This window comes from Cydia pomonella, chromosome 2 (assembly GCF_033807575.1).
Source record: "Cydia pomonella isolate Wapato2018A chromosome 2, ilCydPomo1, whole genome shotgun sequence".
Classification (NCBI taxonomy): Eukaryota; Metazoa; Arthropoda; class Insecta; order Lepidoptera; family Tortricidae; genus Cydia; species Cydia pomonella.
Genome location: NC_084704.1, coordinates 21,215,119 through 21,233,588, shown reverse-complemented (window position 1 = coordinate 21,233,588; position 18,470 = coordinate 21,215,119). Strand labels below are relative to the sequence as shown.

Below are 18,470 nucleotides of genomic sequence, written 5' to 3'. Positions count from 1 at the left end.
CTTATGATAATAATGTAATAAACTTTTTTAAAAAGAAGCAAATTGACCAAATAAAAGCGAACAATATATCCAACCAAATTGAAAATAATCGACAAAATAGACCTTAACTCACACTAATCAGAGTACTCAGTATACTATATACCACCAGTATTGGTCTTTATTTAACTTTTCAAATGCATTGTTTATATCCCTTAACAATCTTCTATCCACTACTCAATGGGTTGGTAGTATGTGTGGACTGTGGGCATTTTATCTGACCTTCGATAATTCCAATTCTTTTTATCTCATCTACTTACATAATTGTGAGATATGGTTTCTTTAAATTATCACCCTGAACAATAATTGACATTGCAATTGTTCAGGACCAATATAATATATAGGCAGGCCTCCGTCACTCGCTCAAGGGCACTCGCTATATTTGTCTACCGCTCAGAGTATCGTCGCCGATACACCCGACAGAGGGCCGCCGACGGCCCACTTGAGAGCTCGCACCGCACTGCACCGCACTGCGCTGCACGTTTCCCGCGTTTACGCTTCGAAATGCCGAAACCACTTAATTGTTGTGCAGTAGATGGGTGTAAAAGTCAGGAGAAACCGAATGTTGGCGAAACTACAATGTATGTATTCATTTTAAAGCCTATAATAAAGATTCGTGTCTTTTTGATTTATGGCCGGCTAAAAGTCCCATCTGAAACGTTTAATAGTTATATTGAAGAGTTAGAAAAAAGATTTTTAAATTAATTTTGACGACGTCATAATGAATCGGCCTGGTAGCACCGTATTACAACTTTTAAAAACCGTTGATTTTCCGTCACTTTGCTCCTGTATTCCGTATGAGTATTTCCTAAAAATCTTTAGGCGATTTATTAGAATATTCAACTATATATATATATATCTTATCAACTATAAAATTTAATAACAGAGAATTCCGAGAAGGGAAATAATTATAAATCATTATATAAAACTAAAACATATTTGATTGACTAATAAAAAATATGGTTGAATCGCAACATTCGTTTTATTACAATAATCATCATTCATCATAGGTACAACCCTAGCGCATTCTTACGATGACGCGTTGGCACGTGCCTCGCACGGCGGGCAACACAGTCTCGACTCTTTGTGCGCGTACTTATGGTACATTTCCTCTAGTCCTGAGCAGCAGGTATTATTATTAAGATTTTGTAGGCTGTTATAGCGTAGGTATTTTCGCTTTTGTATGGGAATGATGTATCTGTTACGTAGTAACTATTTATTAATCTGTGATATAGGCCTAAACATAACGACATTACAATAATGGATAAAGAAAAGCGGAACAGCTGTCAACAAATAAAAATCACTGGGAAATAAGCGTGATTATAATTATGGAAGTAACAGACAAATTTCTTCGATATTACGTACCAACAAGTTGGTATCATTTCACTGTTTTAATGAAAAAACATGGTTCAATGTTCGTATTTGACAAATTGGCAGTATCGATCAGGCTAGAACGAGGCTAGCGTTAGATTAGCCAATTGGCTGGTCACCGAGCTAGTGAAAGCGACCGACGAAGTGGAAAATAGCAGCAAGATCGAGCGTTGTGCTCGGCATGGAATTTCACTGCTATGCCTGGATCTATTCCGTCAATGGCATGTACATTAGTTTAGACGGCGAGGACAGATGTGGTTTGCACGATTTCTTCGTATAGCTTCTCTTCGTTTACCAGTTGCCTGCCTACTGCCACGATGTTTCAGTGTTACATTTTTGCACCTTACCCCTTTGTAATACTCGTAAGGCGAAAAATTCAAAGTAAACATACCTTAGACGTGGACTATACGAATTGCTTGAGCTGGTTGCACTATGTTATTATTTTTACTAACACTTTCTTATTATTTTGTTTTAAATAAGTCCTTACTTCCGGGAATATTTATTTTGTGTCGTGATTAAAAATCATATTTTTTATTATACAATACTTGACATTACTTCTTAGATATAATAACGAAACCGCCAAGTCACATATTTTGACTAAGGTGTAGAGTTTGTGAAGCTAGGACTTGTAGAGTTAGAAGCTTGGCTCTACAAGAGATCTGTTAACTTTTTGACAATTCGAGCCTTATGGTCTCGTCTTGGCAAAATTTTACATGAAAAAGTTTTTGATGGGATTTCAGTTCTTTTTGTAAATAGCTTATACACAATCAATCTTCTTACAGACAATTTTCGATCCCCCAATTTAAAGGGTTTAGTATTAAAATCCTGAAAAGCGTATCTGGGGTATCTTTTATACAATATGCTTTTTTTTACTGATTCCCCATACAAACTTCAACCCCTTTTCCCACTAACGTCCTTTTCTTCCCTTTCCACCCGTACGGGGTGATTTTGGGGTTAAAAACTATTCTTTATTCTTCCCCATAACAAAAAAGATCTACATACCAGATTTCAACTACATCGGTTCAGCGGTTATTGATTCCCCATACAAAATACCAACCCCCTTTTCACCCCCTTAAGGAAACATTTTTTTTAAGCTTCGGAATTTTATTGTTGTTTGTATATTAATGCTATCCCACATACCAAATTTCAGCTTCCTAGGACTTCAGGAAGTACCCTAAGGGTTTTGATGATCATCAGTGAGTGAGTCAGTGACGAAATCGGGGATTTTTCGATATGAATAAAGTCTAAAGTATGAGAGCCAAGCAATTGTCAAAACATTTTTTTGTCATATAAGTCTACATTGACATTATATCACGAGAATTTTGTTCATCTGGTATAATCCAAACACAAGTTATGAGTGTTCAAAAACGACGAAGCGCTTTGAGAAAAGGTAGTGCCCTTGCGCTTCACTTTGCTCGTCTTGGCGGGGGCACTACCATGCCCCCAGATTATTATAACGTTCTGTAACTTTTCAAGTCTGTTGGAAAGTAATATGATATATGATATTACCTGCCATGATGATATTACTAATATGTTCATGGCAGGCACATGCCATCATATGATATATGTACATTGACAACTGCACTAACTACTGCGTAAAAAGCGCATCAATGTAATAACGATTGTATCGTGTAAATTTCGTTTCCGATCTGTACCGAAAAACATTGAGAAATGTCGAATCACAAACCTTAGATAATTGCACTGTATCCTCGTTAGCAACGAATGTAGCCAGTTTTAATGATAATTATACCTACTCACAAATTACTGAAGCAAAATTTGCCACGTAATTTATCAAACCAAAGTTAGCTTTAGCTGTAACTTTTGCGTGAATAGGCCACCTTTTTACAGGCTCATTGTACAACGGCTTTAGCAAGAAATTAAGCCAAAATGCGGGACAACATGTTACTTTATAAACTAATGATTTATCACTGTCAGCCTATGTTAGTATAGACAAGCCAACTAATTTAAGATGAAAGGGGACGATGCCACGTGACTGTTTCCCCATACAAACGTAGGCGATATTTTCTTCCCTGGACTGGACATACCATTATAGAAAATATTTTTCCTCAATTTGATGTGGTATTTAAAATATTATGAGTGTTAGGATCACATACCATTTATATAGAAATTTATAATAATATTTAGAAAATTTTAAGAAATCAAAGGCGCGGAAAAAAAGAAAAAGATGAAGGGAAATATTGTGTAAATATATTTTCCATAATGTTAATATCCAGGAAGGAAAATGGCCACTACGTTTGTATGGAGAGGCGGTCATTTACTATCGGTGTTAATTCTGAATAAGTGATACTTTCTGGTCAACCCTTATTGTGCTTCCTAAATTTAGGCAAGATCCTTTTACAAGGTGTTAATTTTGTTGCAGATATTTTAACAGATTATACTTTACTTTAAAACAATTAACTTTAAATAGAAATTAAGAAATCTTTCATATAATTTTTTTATTTTTATTTACCGAACAAAAAATTTATTGTAATTTCGTCTAAAAATAAGCACCATGTGCATTTAACCGACAAGACTACGGAAGGTGGAGATAAGGAATGAAATCTCCATGTACCAAAAAGTGTCATCAAAAAACTTCAAATAGGTGGCGCTACAATACCTAGAGTACTTGAACAAAAAAATCAAATCATAGACAGCGCAATTCACTCCGTCAATAACGCCTAGGCGTTCTTAGCTACTCTAGCGCTAGTCTGGAGAGATTTGGAACTATTATTTATATTTAGCTGACAGCTGGACACTTTTGCAACAGTTCTACCATAAGAGATGCCACTCCTCTTAATTCCACACTCCATAGACAAAACGTTTAACACTCAATCAAAATCAAAATCAAAATATTCTTTATTCAAATAGGCCTAGCAACAAGCACTTTTAAATCGTCAAATTTTACAAATATCATCTTAATCTAAATATCAGAGCAATTTATTGATGCAGTTATTATTGTTCTAAAAAAAACATTGAACTATTATAGATATGGTAAACTTAATAATAAGAATTTCATAAAAAGATCGTCATACATCAAAATTGTATAAAAATACTAGTCTAGAACCTTTCTAGAATAAAATCTAAATGTCAAAAAATACGGTATATATATACATTGAATTATCAATTTCATCATTAATAACATAACAATAAATAATTCATTCTTTACAATCACACTTAATCCCACGGTGTTTCATCATTCATGTAGTCTTGTGTGCTATAATAGGCTTTAGAGATAAGCTTACGTTTTACATAATTTTTAAATTTACTAACAGACAATTCAGTTATAATATTAGGAAGTTTATTGTAAAATCTTACACAATTACCCATGAATGATTTCTTAATTTTATGGAGCCTAGTGAAGGGCACTGCGAGCTTATGCTTATTTCTAGTATTAATATTATGTATTTCACAGTTTTTCTTAAAACTGGCAATGTTTTTATGTACATACAGAATATTCTCATAAATATATTGACAGTGTACTGTCATTATGTTAATGTCCTTAAACTTATCTCTAAGTGTGTCTCTATGGTACATTTTATATATTGCACGAATAGCCCTCTTCTGCAGAACAAAAATGGTATTTATCTCTGAAGCACTACCCCATAGTAAAATACCATATGACATAATGCTATGAAAGTAACTAAAGTAAACTAATCGAGCTGTTTTCACGTCTGTTAACTGACGGATCTTGCTCACTGCAAAAGCTGCAGAACTCAGTCTATTCGAGAGATTAGCAATATGGGGACCCCATTGTAGTTTAGAATCTAAAGTTATACCAAGAAAAACTGTGCTATCTACTAGTTCCAATTCCTCATCCTTGACAATGACACCTGTTTGCTCATTCCTTATGTGACTTGTAACAAACTTAATGCACTTAGTCTTTTTCTCATTTAACAATAAATTATTAACATTAAACCAATTTACTACTTTAGAAATAGCATTGTTTACATCACTGCAAGCTTGTTGCTGTCGTTTGACTTTGAAAATAAGTGAAGTATCGTCTGCAAACAATACTATGTCATGGTGGGTCTTTACTAGGTAAGGCAGGTCATTAATGTAGATAAGGAACAGGAACGGCCCCAATATTGATCCCTGCGGTACACCCATAGAGACCAATGACCCCGGTGATCGCTGTCCACTCACATCAACCCTTTGTATTCTACCGTGTAAGTAAGACTTTATTAAATTCAGTGCCGAGCCTCTTACTCCATAATAGTGCAGTTTCCTGATCAATGTTTCATCCCCACTTGGGGCACTCACTATCTGCACAATAGTTTTTCTTAAATGTCATTATGGTTCGGCGCGAAAACTGCAAATGTTATTAGGATGGGAATTGGGCCTGTCGTGTTAAAACTAGTCAAGAAAATCCACCCATTAGGGTGGTTAACTAATACTGGCCTTTGATAAGTGAGTTAAAGTAATTTTAAACCCTGGATTTCAATACACAATAATGCTCGCTTTCGGATGTTTCTACGAACGTCACACGCAACAAGATCTCTCTTTCCCTTTTCATGATTCCAAAAGCGTTGGTAATGTGAGCCCGTAATTTGTCTGATGTTCTGATCGATTGACCGTCGTTTCCATACACCAAATCTTTGGCTCGTCCCCAAATATGGAAATCGAGCGGTGTCAAATCTGGTGAGCGGGCTGGCCAGTTCAATGCACCTGCTTGAGCCCCACCGCGGCCTATCAATCGCAATTGGAATTGTTCCATTAAGTACCTTCGTACGTTTGCGATCATAATGGGCGGGCGGGCGCACCGTCGTGTTGAAAGTACATTCCCATACGAAGACCGACTGGTACTTCCTCTAGCAATTCCGGTAGGTCTTCTTGTAAGATTTGTAGGTACGTCCTTCCATTTAGCGATTAAGAAACACTGGACCCAACAAAGAGTCTCCAAGTAACCCTGCCCACACATTGACGCTGAAGCGAGTTTGAAAGTGATCAGGTCGAGCCAAGTGGGGATTCACTTCCGACCAAAAGTGAGAATTGTCTAGGTTAAACAACCCCACCCTTGTAAACGTACACTTATCGGTCTATAGTATGTTACGTCTGGCGTTTCTTCTAATCCACTGGCAAAATAATACACGTGGTTCATAATCCTGAGGCTGCAGTTCTTGGACACGTGTGAAATGATACGGTCGCATTCCTTCACGTTTTAGTAGTCTCCATACGTAAATGGCACTGACATCAAACACATTCGCTGTGTCTCTTGTACTACTCATGGGATGGCGATCAAAAAAATCCAATATTGAAACTTCTAGACGCGGTGGGTCCCTAGGCCTATGGGCGTCACCTCTTGGCATGAATTCTCCTTCGGCACGAAATCTTCGCAGTGCTCCAGTGATAGTGCGAGGATCCACATTCACATTGTATCGTAGATAAAGCCAGCTCTCGCCGCATTGTAGTTTGCATCGTGATAACACGTTACCTTGTTAAAATAATCATCGTTTGTGTAGCGGTAAGGCATTTTAAAATTACATTTATTTGCAAACGAAACGATCAAACGGAAAAAAAAACATGACATTGACAATCAAGTATTTAATTTATCGACGTGAAGTGGCCAGTTACAGTTAAGTGGTACGTAAAAGAGGTACTAGAATCTGTTCAATGAGTTCTCATTTAATAATTACATTAACATGATGTTTTTACGTAGGAAATTTGTTTTATAGTTTTCTAAAAAAAACATCGTAAAACCTATAATGTTTCATACTTAAATACCGACCGATAGGGACCGAGTACTATCAGCTGTAAAAATATCTGCAACTAATAAATTAACACCTTATAGTTGCTGGATTTTAAAAGCAGTATATCATATCGCGTTCGTGCATAAAAGTTAACTTTAATATTCGCTCCGCCAAGAAAACTGATACAACTTTAAGTCTAATAAATTCAAAGGTCAGGAGAGCTCAAAAATATAATAAAAGAAACTTAGCCTATTGTAAAAGCGGCAGACTTGCGCTTAAGTACTTGACCTGAATCTATTACAAACGCCAAGAGGCAAAACGTTGTGTTGAAACTCAAAGGGTGCTAGCGACCTTTTCTGGGACTTTTTCTGCGCAAGTTAAAGCAGTAAGTAGGTTAGGGATTGCGTAATTGTCTAAAACACTTTTAGTTTTATTTATAAGGTTGCAAATGTGTCGGGTAAGTTAGTGTGTTCTTTCTGACGACTTTCGAAGGAGTTAAAAATAAATAAGATTTAAACTGGTATAATAAATAGAGATGATATTAACTCATTAAGATATGTGCGTTCGTCAATTCGATATTTGTTCATAACTGCATTCTGTTGCTTTTTTTACCAATAGTAAACCAATCTTTGTTAAGTATGTTACTCATAAATTAAGGAATTTATATACGTAAAATGAACAATTCTTTTTTTTTTGTAAGATTAATACAAACACTATTTGTGAACTGTAAGTGTCACGTTTTAACGCTTTTGGCCTGAACGCTTGGTTGTGGGTAACAACTGAGATTACAACTAAATATTGGCGTTCTTATTCAGAACTTGTATATACCGTAGGTAATTAAGTTGGTAGGTAGGTTTGTAGGGTTTTTTTATGTATACTTTTAGGGTAAGTTGACGAAGCCTGTTGCAGATTTTGCCGTTGTATTGTATTGTGACGCCTGTAGCTGATTATGAGTTTGTGTTCACCTGACGAAGCCTGCGTTGCGGATGTACAATTATGGTCCCTGAATAAATTACGTGTTTTTACAGATAATAAATTAGTAATAAGTCATTATTAAAAATGCATCTGATATAAATTTGACGCAGCGGCGGTGAGGTACATATAGGCAAAAGATATATTGCTTCATATTTTTTGCACATAGATCGCACATTATTTTCAAACGTATACGTATTTACATGCCTATTACGAGGTGATATACCTCCCCGTCGCTCTAATGCAAACTTCAATAAGGGCGGCGAAAAATTACTAGCTCAAAGCGTAAGTGCAAACAATATGGAACTACGCGAAACCAATATCCTACTTATAATAAACTATCAAGAACCACTTGACTGAATATACACGAATGAAAGCCACTCGTACCTACGATGTATTTATTATGATGTAAATATAGCCTTACTAAAATCAGAAATGCTTCTAGTTAAGCATCTACTAAAATCTACTTGATTACTAAAACTTATATACAACGCAAAAATAATTAATCAATTTGCAGATAAATATAAAGAAAATAGTTTCAAAATTGTATTCATCTCTCAAAAACGTCCCACAAATTGAATTCAAATTCAAATGAGAAGTTATATAACTTCTTTGTGTACAAAATTATTCTAGACGGGTAAACTAATATCCTAAAAGCCTTTCTAGTAAAGGAGATTAATGTATGTAACTCAAGAGATAAAATAGTCATTGAAGGGACATATGTATATTGTATGACCTACTCATACGTTTTAACTCATCTCAATGGATTAAAGTGATCAAACATTAATGTATTACATGTATTCGTAACAGTCCGCCATTAGGGTCTGGGGGATCTGAAAAGATATGATAACTTTGCTTAACATGACTTAGATACTATTTATATACAAATACTAAGATTCTTCATTCAAATGCCAAGTTAAGAGTATGTTATGATACGTCCACTATAAATAGAGTATTAAAAAAAATGATATTTTTTCGTGTTTTGCATATACAAAAATACAATGTGTTTATTTATTGTATTGTAAAATTATTAATTGAAATTTATAAATGTTGTTGTTTTTTATTGGAAATACTATTTTATGCAGCAAGTTTTACTAAACGAAATAGAAATCAGTTTATGTATTTTCAGTATAGGTAAATTAAATGTAATAATGTGAGAGCCCAGATACCTACCTAGTACCTAGTAAGGTCAGTATGGGTTAGTGTAGATACGAGGCAAGTGTAACTGACTTTCATATTACGTAAACTAATGGAGATATTGATACTGCTATGATCTGTTGTCATGAGTAAATAAACGATATAAAATTCGAAGCAAAATCGTCAAATCCTTTATGGTGAATAGGTAAGTACTAAATATTTTTAATAAATCTTCAAGTAACTTTTAAAATTTCTTTTAAATAAGGGAAAATATGGAATTAATGTGCATTTAAAAACGTAGCCTGAAAATTAGTGACTAGGAAAGTGTGTCTATCTCACTTGAGGCAAGTGTGACTGTATGTTACACTTGCCCCGTATCGTCGATCGTAAAGAATTATTTCTTTTATTATCAATGACTAGCTAGCTAGCTAGCTATAGTCTGAAAGTACCGCGACGCGTAGGTCCTATTTATTCTATTAAATAGAGAAGGTAATTTTTGTTTAGTTCACTCATTTTTTGTAAAGCTCTAAATTGTTTTTTCTTTAAAGTGCATTTTTCATTTAAAAATGTTTTTCCACCCTAGCTTGGAACATATATGCCACAGTTATCCCTGATTATATTTTATCATAAATGATGATAACTAACTAAGTATGTATAGATCAAATTTAATAAAGTATCATCGTTTTGTATCATAGTTATTGCGTTTTAATATTCAAAATTGTTGGCTAGCGTGCACTAACAATGTAGTCACACTTGCCTCATTTTGCTGGAGAAGTGTGACTCTGACTCTACTTTCATTAAAGATCTTAAATACCATCAATGAATCATCAAACTAACATGAAACACATTGTTTTCAGCTAAAGTTGAACCTTATAATATTGTACCTTAGGGCACAGTGCGAAATCTAACTTTATGATCTTGATTTTTTATTATTATTTATTTAGCATTACCAACAGATAATACATCTTACAGTCAGGCTCTTAAATCTATATGACAATCAGGACTGATGCTTATCTAATTATAGGTAACCACATCTTATATAAGTGTCTTCTACCAGTGAACATGCAGTAATCTTACGGTTAAATTAATTAGTACCAGTACATTACATTAACTAATGCTGCAACTAGGATGATGGTATATAGTTGATAACAATTATTAACTACTTATATACAAATATTTTATATAAATATTTTATTAAGTATTTTTAAGGCACCTGTGAATCTGTGAAGAATTATTTTGTAATATCCAGTGAGCCAACATATTTCAGTACCTTCCTTTTAAACTGTTCTGGTATATCGTTAAATATGTCAACTCCCGCAGAGCCATTCTTAAAAGGGCAGAGTTACGACCTAAATTTGTTTTCCCAAATGGAATTCTAAACAGCTTATACAAACCAGGACGAGGTAGCTTAGCAGGAACAGTTATTTTAATTTTACTTAATAGTTCTGGACAATCCAGCCCCGTACTATTAACCAATTTATAAAGGGACTTTAAATCTAGCACTTTTCTCCTGTTACTTACAATTAGTGACATAAATCGAAAGAATTTCAGTCGTTTACTATGTGATGTGAGTTTACGGCTTTTGGAAGAGGAATATCCTAAATGTGTTAAAAAGCGTCTCTGTACCTTCTCAATTCGATTCTTATGTACCTCGCAATAAGGTGTCCAAACCTGGGAGCAGTACTCTAGGTTACTTCTTACTAATGTATTATATAGCAATACTTTAGTACGAGCACACCTAAACTGTTCAGCGTTTCTTAATAGAAATCCTAACATACGAGACGCTTTTTTAGGGTTCCGTAGCCAAATGGCAAAAAACAGAACCCTTATAGATTCGTCATGTCCGTCTGTCTGTCCGGTTATGTCACAGCCACTTTTTTCCGAAACTATAAGAACTATACTGTTCAAACTTGGTAAGTAGATGTATTCTATGAACCGCATTAAGATGTTTACACAAAAATAGAAAAAAAAATCAATAATTTTTGGGGGTTCCCCATACTTAGAACTGAAACTCAAAAAATCTTTTTGCATCAAACCCATACGTGTGGGGTATCTATGGATAGGTCTTAAAAAATTATATTGAGGTTTCTATTATCATTTTTTTCTAAACTGAATAGTTCGCGCGAGAGACACTTCTAAAGTGGTAAAATGCGTGCCCCCCCCCCCCCCCCCCCCGTAACTTCTAAAATAACAGAATGAAAAATCTAACAAAAATTTATGATATACATTGCCATGCATACTTCCACCGAAAATTGGTTTGAACAAGATCTAGTAAGTAGTTTTTTTTTCAATAAGTCATAAAATTTAAATAAAAATTTTTTTTTCATCAAACCCATACGTGTGGGTTATCTATGGATAGGTCTTCAAAAATGATATTTAGGTTTCTAATATCATTTTTTTCTAAACTGAATAGTTTGCGCGAGAGACACTTCCAAAGTAAAAAAATGTGTCCCCCCCCTTTAACTTCTAAAATAACAGAATGAAAAATCTGAAAAAAATATATGATATACATTACCATGCAAACTTCCACCGAAAATTGGTTTGGACGAGATCTAGTAAGTAGTTTTTTTAATACGTCATAAATGGTACGGAACCCTTCATAGGCGAGTCCGACTCGCACTTGGCCGCTTTTAATGATGTTTGTGTAATGGGCATTGAAATGTTAATTGTTACTCCCAGTTCACGGATTGTATCAACCTTTTCAAGTTGCGTGCCTCCGATTGTGTAATAAAGTGGGCACAATAGTTTTATTGCGAGTAAAAGAGATGTAAAAGCATTTTTTTTTATACTACGTCGGTGGCAAACAAGCATACGGCATACGGTGGTGGTGCGGCTATTTCTTGGCATTCAGCGTCAATCTATTCAGGGAGCACCAATTACTTAACCTATCCAAGTCGTCTTGAAGTAGACTACGATCAGTAATTTTTAATAGGTCTGAAAATTTTAAGGTCATCGGCGTAGAGATAAGGTTCGGAATTAACGCAACAGCTCACCATGCTGTTAATAAAAATTAAAAACAATAACGGACCTAGGTGTGATCCCTGTGGGACACCTGGTTTGATTTATGTGTTCAAAGTTAATTTTTACAAAAGTATGTCACACTTACTCATATTGTCGTTACTAAATTCATGGGTTAGATGATCAAATTAATTCCTAACCTTGAATTGGTTATATATTATTGATTTAATACTCTACAAGTATGTAATTTTTCTAAGTGGTGAGGCAAGTTGTTTTTGTCATTAACTCTTTTTATGTTAATGCATAAGCTAATTAATAGTTTTGCTGACTGTACACATATCAACAGTTTATGCCTGCTCGTTTGATTGTTTTTAGATTTTTAATGATTATAAGATAACTTTTATTAGCTTAGAGGCTTTTATAAAATTTTATGGAAATAGTTTTACGGTCTTAACTCTTACCTATAATAAAAAAAAATCGAAAAAGAAAACAATCGAGCGGGCATAACCTGTGTTTATACATCAAATTGTGAAAAAAGATTTCCCATAACTCATATTTTTCAAGGGAGAAAAATATTGGTATCGATGTTGTTCTTGCCCAATACTTCAAGTCCAAACAGATTTTCCATTATCACTTATGGTTGTTAAGTGTCATGGAGACGAACTTGCATTTGTATCGTCTCGATATATTATTAAGGCGAACGCTACATCCTACAAAAGGTACATATTATACTTATTTTTGTCAGCTTGTGATATCGTAAATTTTTGACAACGTTGGTTGGGTGACGCTGACGTAACGGAAAATGGATATGTGGTTAATTAAGTTTTCGTTCACTTCAAGGCTAGAGTAAATAGGTATCTCATAGGTAAGCGTGCTCCACCGTAGACCGCATCATCACTTACCATCAGGTGTGATCGTGGTCAAACGCCTGCCTATCCTCCATAAAAAAAAAAATATCGAAATATGACTGTTCACAAGTTTGGTTGTGTTTGTTTGGACGTCTCGTAATTTTACGTACTTATAAGAAAAGGTTTGTTGTTTTGGCTGCTGACAAAACGGCCATTATAAATGAATATAAAATCATAATCAATCAAATCAAATGTAATTTATTTTCAGGCAAAATAGGCCCATACCTTATTACATGTAATAATACATACAATAATAAAAAAATAGTTCCCGTTACTGCCTTGACGTTGACTATAATATAATGACTATCATCATTTTTTAAAGCAGGTACACTTATACAGACTATACACTTTGTAATGTATGTATACTATAAACACTTTATAAATGGGTCAAAATTCTTTTCGTTGTCTTATTTATGACCTGTCTGTCATGCTTCTATTTTTGTCTTTTATTAAATATATAATAAAAATGAGTATTATTGCATGTTTTTCTGGCTGTAGATTCTCTTGTGTAAAATTAAAAACCAAATTTCATGCCATACTCAAAGATTCACACCGTTCCATTTTTTGGGGACAAAAAACAAGACCACGAAAAGAATTTTGGCCCAAATACGCTTATTTAGGCCTTGGTTTAAATTCAACCAATGGCTTAAAATAATAATATTGACTCAACTTACGTGGTAGGTTCATCCAGAAATATAATAGGTGGATTGTTGACAAGTTCTAAAGCAACGGAGAGCCGCTTGGACTGTCCTCCAGACAGGCACTCGGATCTTGTGTCCCGGTGGTCCCAGAGACCAAGGGTCTGCAAAATTTCTGTTACCTAAAACAAAATTTTAAACATGTATACTCATTTTATCTACACACATATCATAAACCTTCTATGATGCCTTAAAAATCCGTAAATCATGGCCACCATTACTTTTAACTGTTATGTTACAACAAAGTTCTTATCTGTGAAAATGTTGTAATTGTTCATTACTACATCAAAATCGATTTGGTAATGACATTCAAATTTTGAACATCTCTGAAACAACAACATACAATTCATACAATTTTGACAAATCTCGCATATTAGTTTGTATCGAATGATATGGAAATAGGACCCCGAATCTAGTTTGTCTCTGAATTAAAAAAAAAAAACTACGAATGCGTGACATGCGTGAAAAATGTTCTCATTCACCGCCATTTTACGTAAAGTTTATCTCTTAATTAGTTCTAAGTATACAATGGGTTCGTTTTGTCGTTTTTAAAGTAACTAAAGCAAAAGTTTCGTTTAAAATGAGTGATAAACATATTTCGGCGACGCTGCCACACATTCGTGAGTTTCGCCAAAAGAGCAACGATGCCCCAATGTTGGCTGTAATTTGGGTTTAGTTTATAATATGTGAAAACTCTCATGTGGTCCTTAAAAGAAACTCACTTCGTTCGTTTCTTAAACCCACACTTGTGTTTTAATGCCTTTCATAATGTAGCAGTCACATAATAGTACATTACGATACAAGTGCGAAAAATAGGAATGCTAATATGCGAATTATCTATTCGTACATGTATCGTACAACGTTTTACAGTACATATGGCCCTTTAAATGTTTGACACAGTAACGTAATATGCTAATTTGCGTACTAGTGCGGTAAAGTAGCACCATATGTAAGTACTGTCAATTACTATTAACGTCCAGTGGCATAATAAGTTACAGTATTTTATACAGAATGGACACGCCCCACCCCACCCCAAATGCAATTATTACTTCACCCCTTGACAGTAGATCGTGTACAGGTGGATAGAATCTCAACACATTAGCAACACGATTTGTTTAAAATTCTGGTGTTTTGTGCACTGTATGGGTGCTTGTCAATTGCAGTAAATAACATGTGGTATAAAGATACTATATCTAAAAAAAAACTGATTACTATTGTGTTTAAGATAACAAAAAGGCTATAAGTAGAGAATGTGGTAATAAATTACTTGAGAATTAACAATGGAAAAATATACATGTTGAGTAAATTGTATGACGATTTAGTTGTTGTTGCACTGCAACATTTAATTAAGCACTATCTATTCTTAGAGCAATTCTTTCTGAAATTATCAATTATTGGTAATTTACCCTACGTACGGTTTACAGCTTCAATGTTTATAGTACTAAAAGTGGTTTGACGATATCCTTAAGCGACTTAATTAATTAAGAATATCTAGTTGCAATAGAAAAGACGAATAAAAATGCTCCCATTAAACGACTAAATAATTCATTTGTATCGTTGTGGGTTTTTGAACTGCCAATAAAAAGGGTCTTGAACAAAAACTAATCCCGCCTAAAAGGATCTTATCCGGCTCTAGCCAACAAATCCGGAAAGGCCGGTGTAAAACCGGTTATCTATAGAAAAAGGCAAGTACAGATAAATGGATTCCACTTAAAGAAAATCGTTGGGAGCATGACCCCGATGCCAAGATGACATAAAGGCGGTCTGCCTCGACCGTATACACTGATTAGAGTACGGTCAAATGTATAATGACTGTTAGAAAAAACGCTGAACTAACGTTTTGACATATTCAATTCGAGTTTAATGAAAGGTGTCTGCTATCTTATCGGGTGATTAAAATACTAGGTTTCCTGTTTTATAAGCCGATGCTTGATACGTAATATTTTTATCGCTTTAGTTTGTATGGCTTAGATTGTGATTTTAATTTTATTTGCTATAAGTAACAGCTTTTATGTGGAAGGTTTCATGTGGGACATTTTTTCCTATTACGTATATTTAATATATAATCAACAATATGATATTGTTGGTCTATCAAGAAAATTAAGGATTTTATTCTCTTTAATCGCACTCCCATATAAACCCCTAATATAATCCCTTATCATCACACCCTCATCGCTATTTCTATACATTAGTTAATATATTAAAGTAAACACCCGTCCATCTTCCGATATGTTGGTCACCGGGTTGTAGTTCATGAACCGAAATTACTTGAAGAGGGTCTCAGTGTATCACTCTTGCTACTAAAATAATGACCCAGTATGTATGTTGGCAGGTAGACAGTTCACACAGTATGTTTTTCTCATTTTACAATGCTGCTTAATATAACAAACAATAAAATTAAAACATTACACCTTCATTGACGTAAATAAATAAACTAACGTACTCGCTACAGTTCTTCCGGTATTCTCATTAGATACCGTTTCGAATCATGTTGTCTGGCAATGACGTATCTTGCGACCTTTCAGCATGTGAAATATGTTACTTACTATGAGATGTTTTTCAGCTCTACCCAGCTCCTTGCCCAACTTGAGATCAGCTGCAATCCTCATGGCCTCGATGACCGTCAGCCGCGGCTGCAGCATATCGTCCTGCATAATATAACAGCACAGCTTCTTGAACACGTGCATGTCGCGCGCGTGCCCGTTTACTGTTACTCGCCCGCTCACGTTGTTTGAGCTGTTAAAAAGAAAGAAATAAATGTTTAGAGATTATATTACACAGACCGGTCTGTTTCTACACTAATTTATACTTTGTAGTGCCATTCAGCGACGTACTTATATGTATAATATATTGATATTAACATTTATATCAAATGAGCGGTACTATTGAATTGAAATACCTACTGAGAATCAATCATTAAGTTCATATCAACACAATCCTTATTGAGCTTACTGTGGGACTTAGTCAATTTGTGTAATACTCGTAATGTCCTATATTATTTATTTATATATTTTGTACCAACGTAATAGGTAAAAAGAAAAGTTCTATACAATTAGGATTTTTTAAATATAACTCGCTGCTAAATTGCTATCTCGAAAATGTGAGAATATTATTTATCGTCCATGTGTAAACTACAAACATGACGTGGACTAAATAAACTTGTTACAATGTGACTGCATGTTCGCCAACTTTGAAGTGAAACGTGTGAGTTAATTTTGCAAGTAGAGTGCAAATTTTAGCTGAATCGCAGTTGTTTAGAACTTTAAGCCAGTTTGACTCGCGTCTGTTTTACTTTTATATGATTACCTGATATCGTGTTTATCGCAGCCTCGCTTATTAAATGACAGACACATTGACGACGAACTTCGTCAGTGGAAAATGTGATTGGTGAACATTATTATTAGAGATTGATTATTAATATATATATAAAGATAACTGACAGCGCGGCTTACGTGGGCGATGACTCGCGAATGCGACGCGGCGCGGCGCGGCGGCCCAACGGCATTCAGAGATCACCCACGTAGGACACTTCCATAGGTATCAAAGGATTGAATTTACCCGCGCCGCTTCGCGTTCGCGAGTTATTCGCTCAGGTACGACACTGCCTGAATGAAAGCGAACAAAGGAAATAAGGTGACTTAATCAGTAATTAATTATTTACCCCTTAAAATTTTCATAAAGCTTAGTAACCTTCTCTTAAATTTTGTCTATAAAATGACAGATAGCGATAAATGACTATCAACTTGTTAGATTTGACAGAAGTTAATGAATTACAACCGTTAGTCCTCCGTTTGTCTATCGACCGATCGTGCGATTCGTTTGTGATCGAATCTATTATCAATTTAAAACATAGTCGCGGCCGATTGCTGGTGTAGTACTTGATAGTGGCGGGCAGGCCTCCCCCAAGTCGCCCACTGTCTTGAAGACAATCGAGTCCAAAGTTCATGAGGGCAATGTGAGAGGGGCCATTCGCGTGCAGGTGACTCAACTGCACCTCCGGGCCCTGAGATGCTTGCTTCCTTGCGGACGAAGCACCCGCCCCCGTCCCACACGTTAACTTTCCCACGGGAGCCGGATCGGTCTTTTCAAGTTACGACGGTAAGCGTAGAGGACGTGGTCCGAGCACTGGAAACGTTCCATAGCGGGTCAGCCGCGGGCTTAGATGGAATTCGCCCAACTCATCTAAAGGAGTTGACCTTGAGTTCTGCTGGTGCCAGCGGGCAGCGGTTGCTCGAGTCCCTGGTCAAACTCTGCAATTTTTTACTTAGTGGACAATTAAACTGCGAAGTATGTCCATATTTATACGGAGCGTCCCTGTGCGCATTGACGAAAAAAGAGGCGGTATACGGCCAATTGCCGTGGGTAGCACGTTTCGCCGTTTGGTGGCCAAGCTGGGGTGTTATGAAGTTAAGAAGCGCATGGCTGGGTTTCTTCAGCCACAACAGTTGGGTTTTGGCACACAAAGGGGGTGTGAGGCCGCAATCCATGCCATACGCACTTTTGTCATGGATCCTGAGAATGCAAACTGCGTCGTTTTGAAATTGGACCTCAAGAACGCGTTCAATACTGTGGAAAGGGATGTTATGTTGGGCGCAGTGGAAAAATATATTCCTACCTTATACCCTTTCTTGCACCAGGTGTATCATTCTCCATCTAACCTGGTCTACGATGATTCCCTAATTCCTTCGCAGGTGGGTGCGCAG

The 18,470-nt window shown here is 35.6% G+C and overlaps 1 protein-coding gene across 3 annotated transcripts in view; it reads right to left on the bottom strand.

Annotated features, from left to right (window-relative positions):
* Window positions 1–18,470, bottom strand: part of LOC133534628 (ATP-binding cassette sub-family G member 1-like) — a 202,273-nt gene that overhangs the window by 100,318 nt on the left and 83,485 nt on the right. For all 3 annotated transcript variants that reach the window (XM_061873839.1, XM_061873838.1, XM_061873840.1), the window contains 2 exons: window positions 16,314–16,503; window positions 13,744–13,889 (listed from right to left, as the gene is read on the bottom strand). In XM_061873839.1, the coding sequence (XP_061729823.1) occupies window positions 13,744–13,889; window positions 16,314–16,503 (336 nt within the window). The remainder of the gene's footprint in view (window positions 1–13,743; window positions 13,890–16,313; window positions 16,504–18,470) is intronic.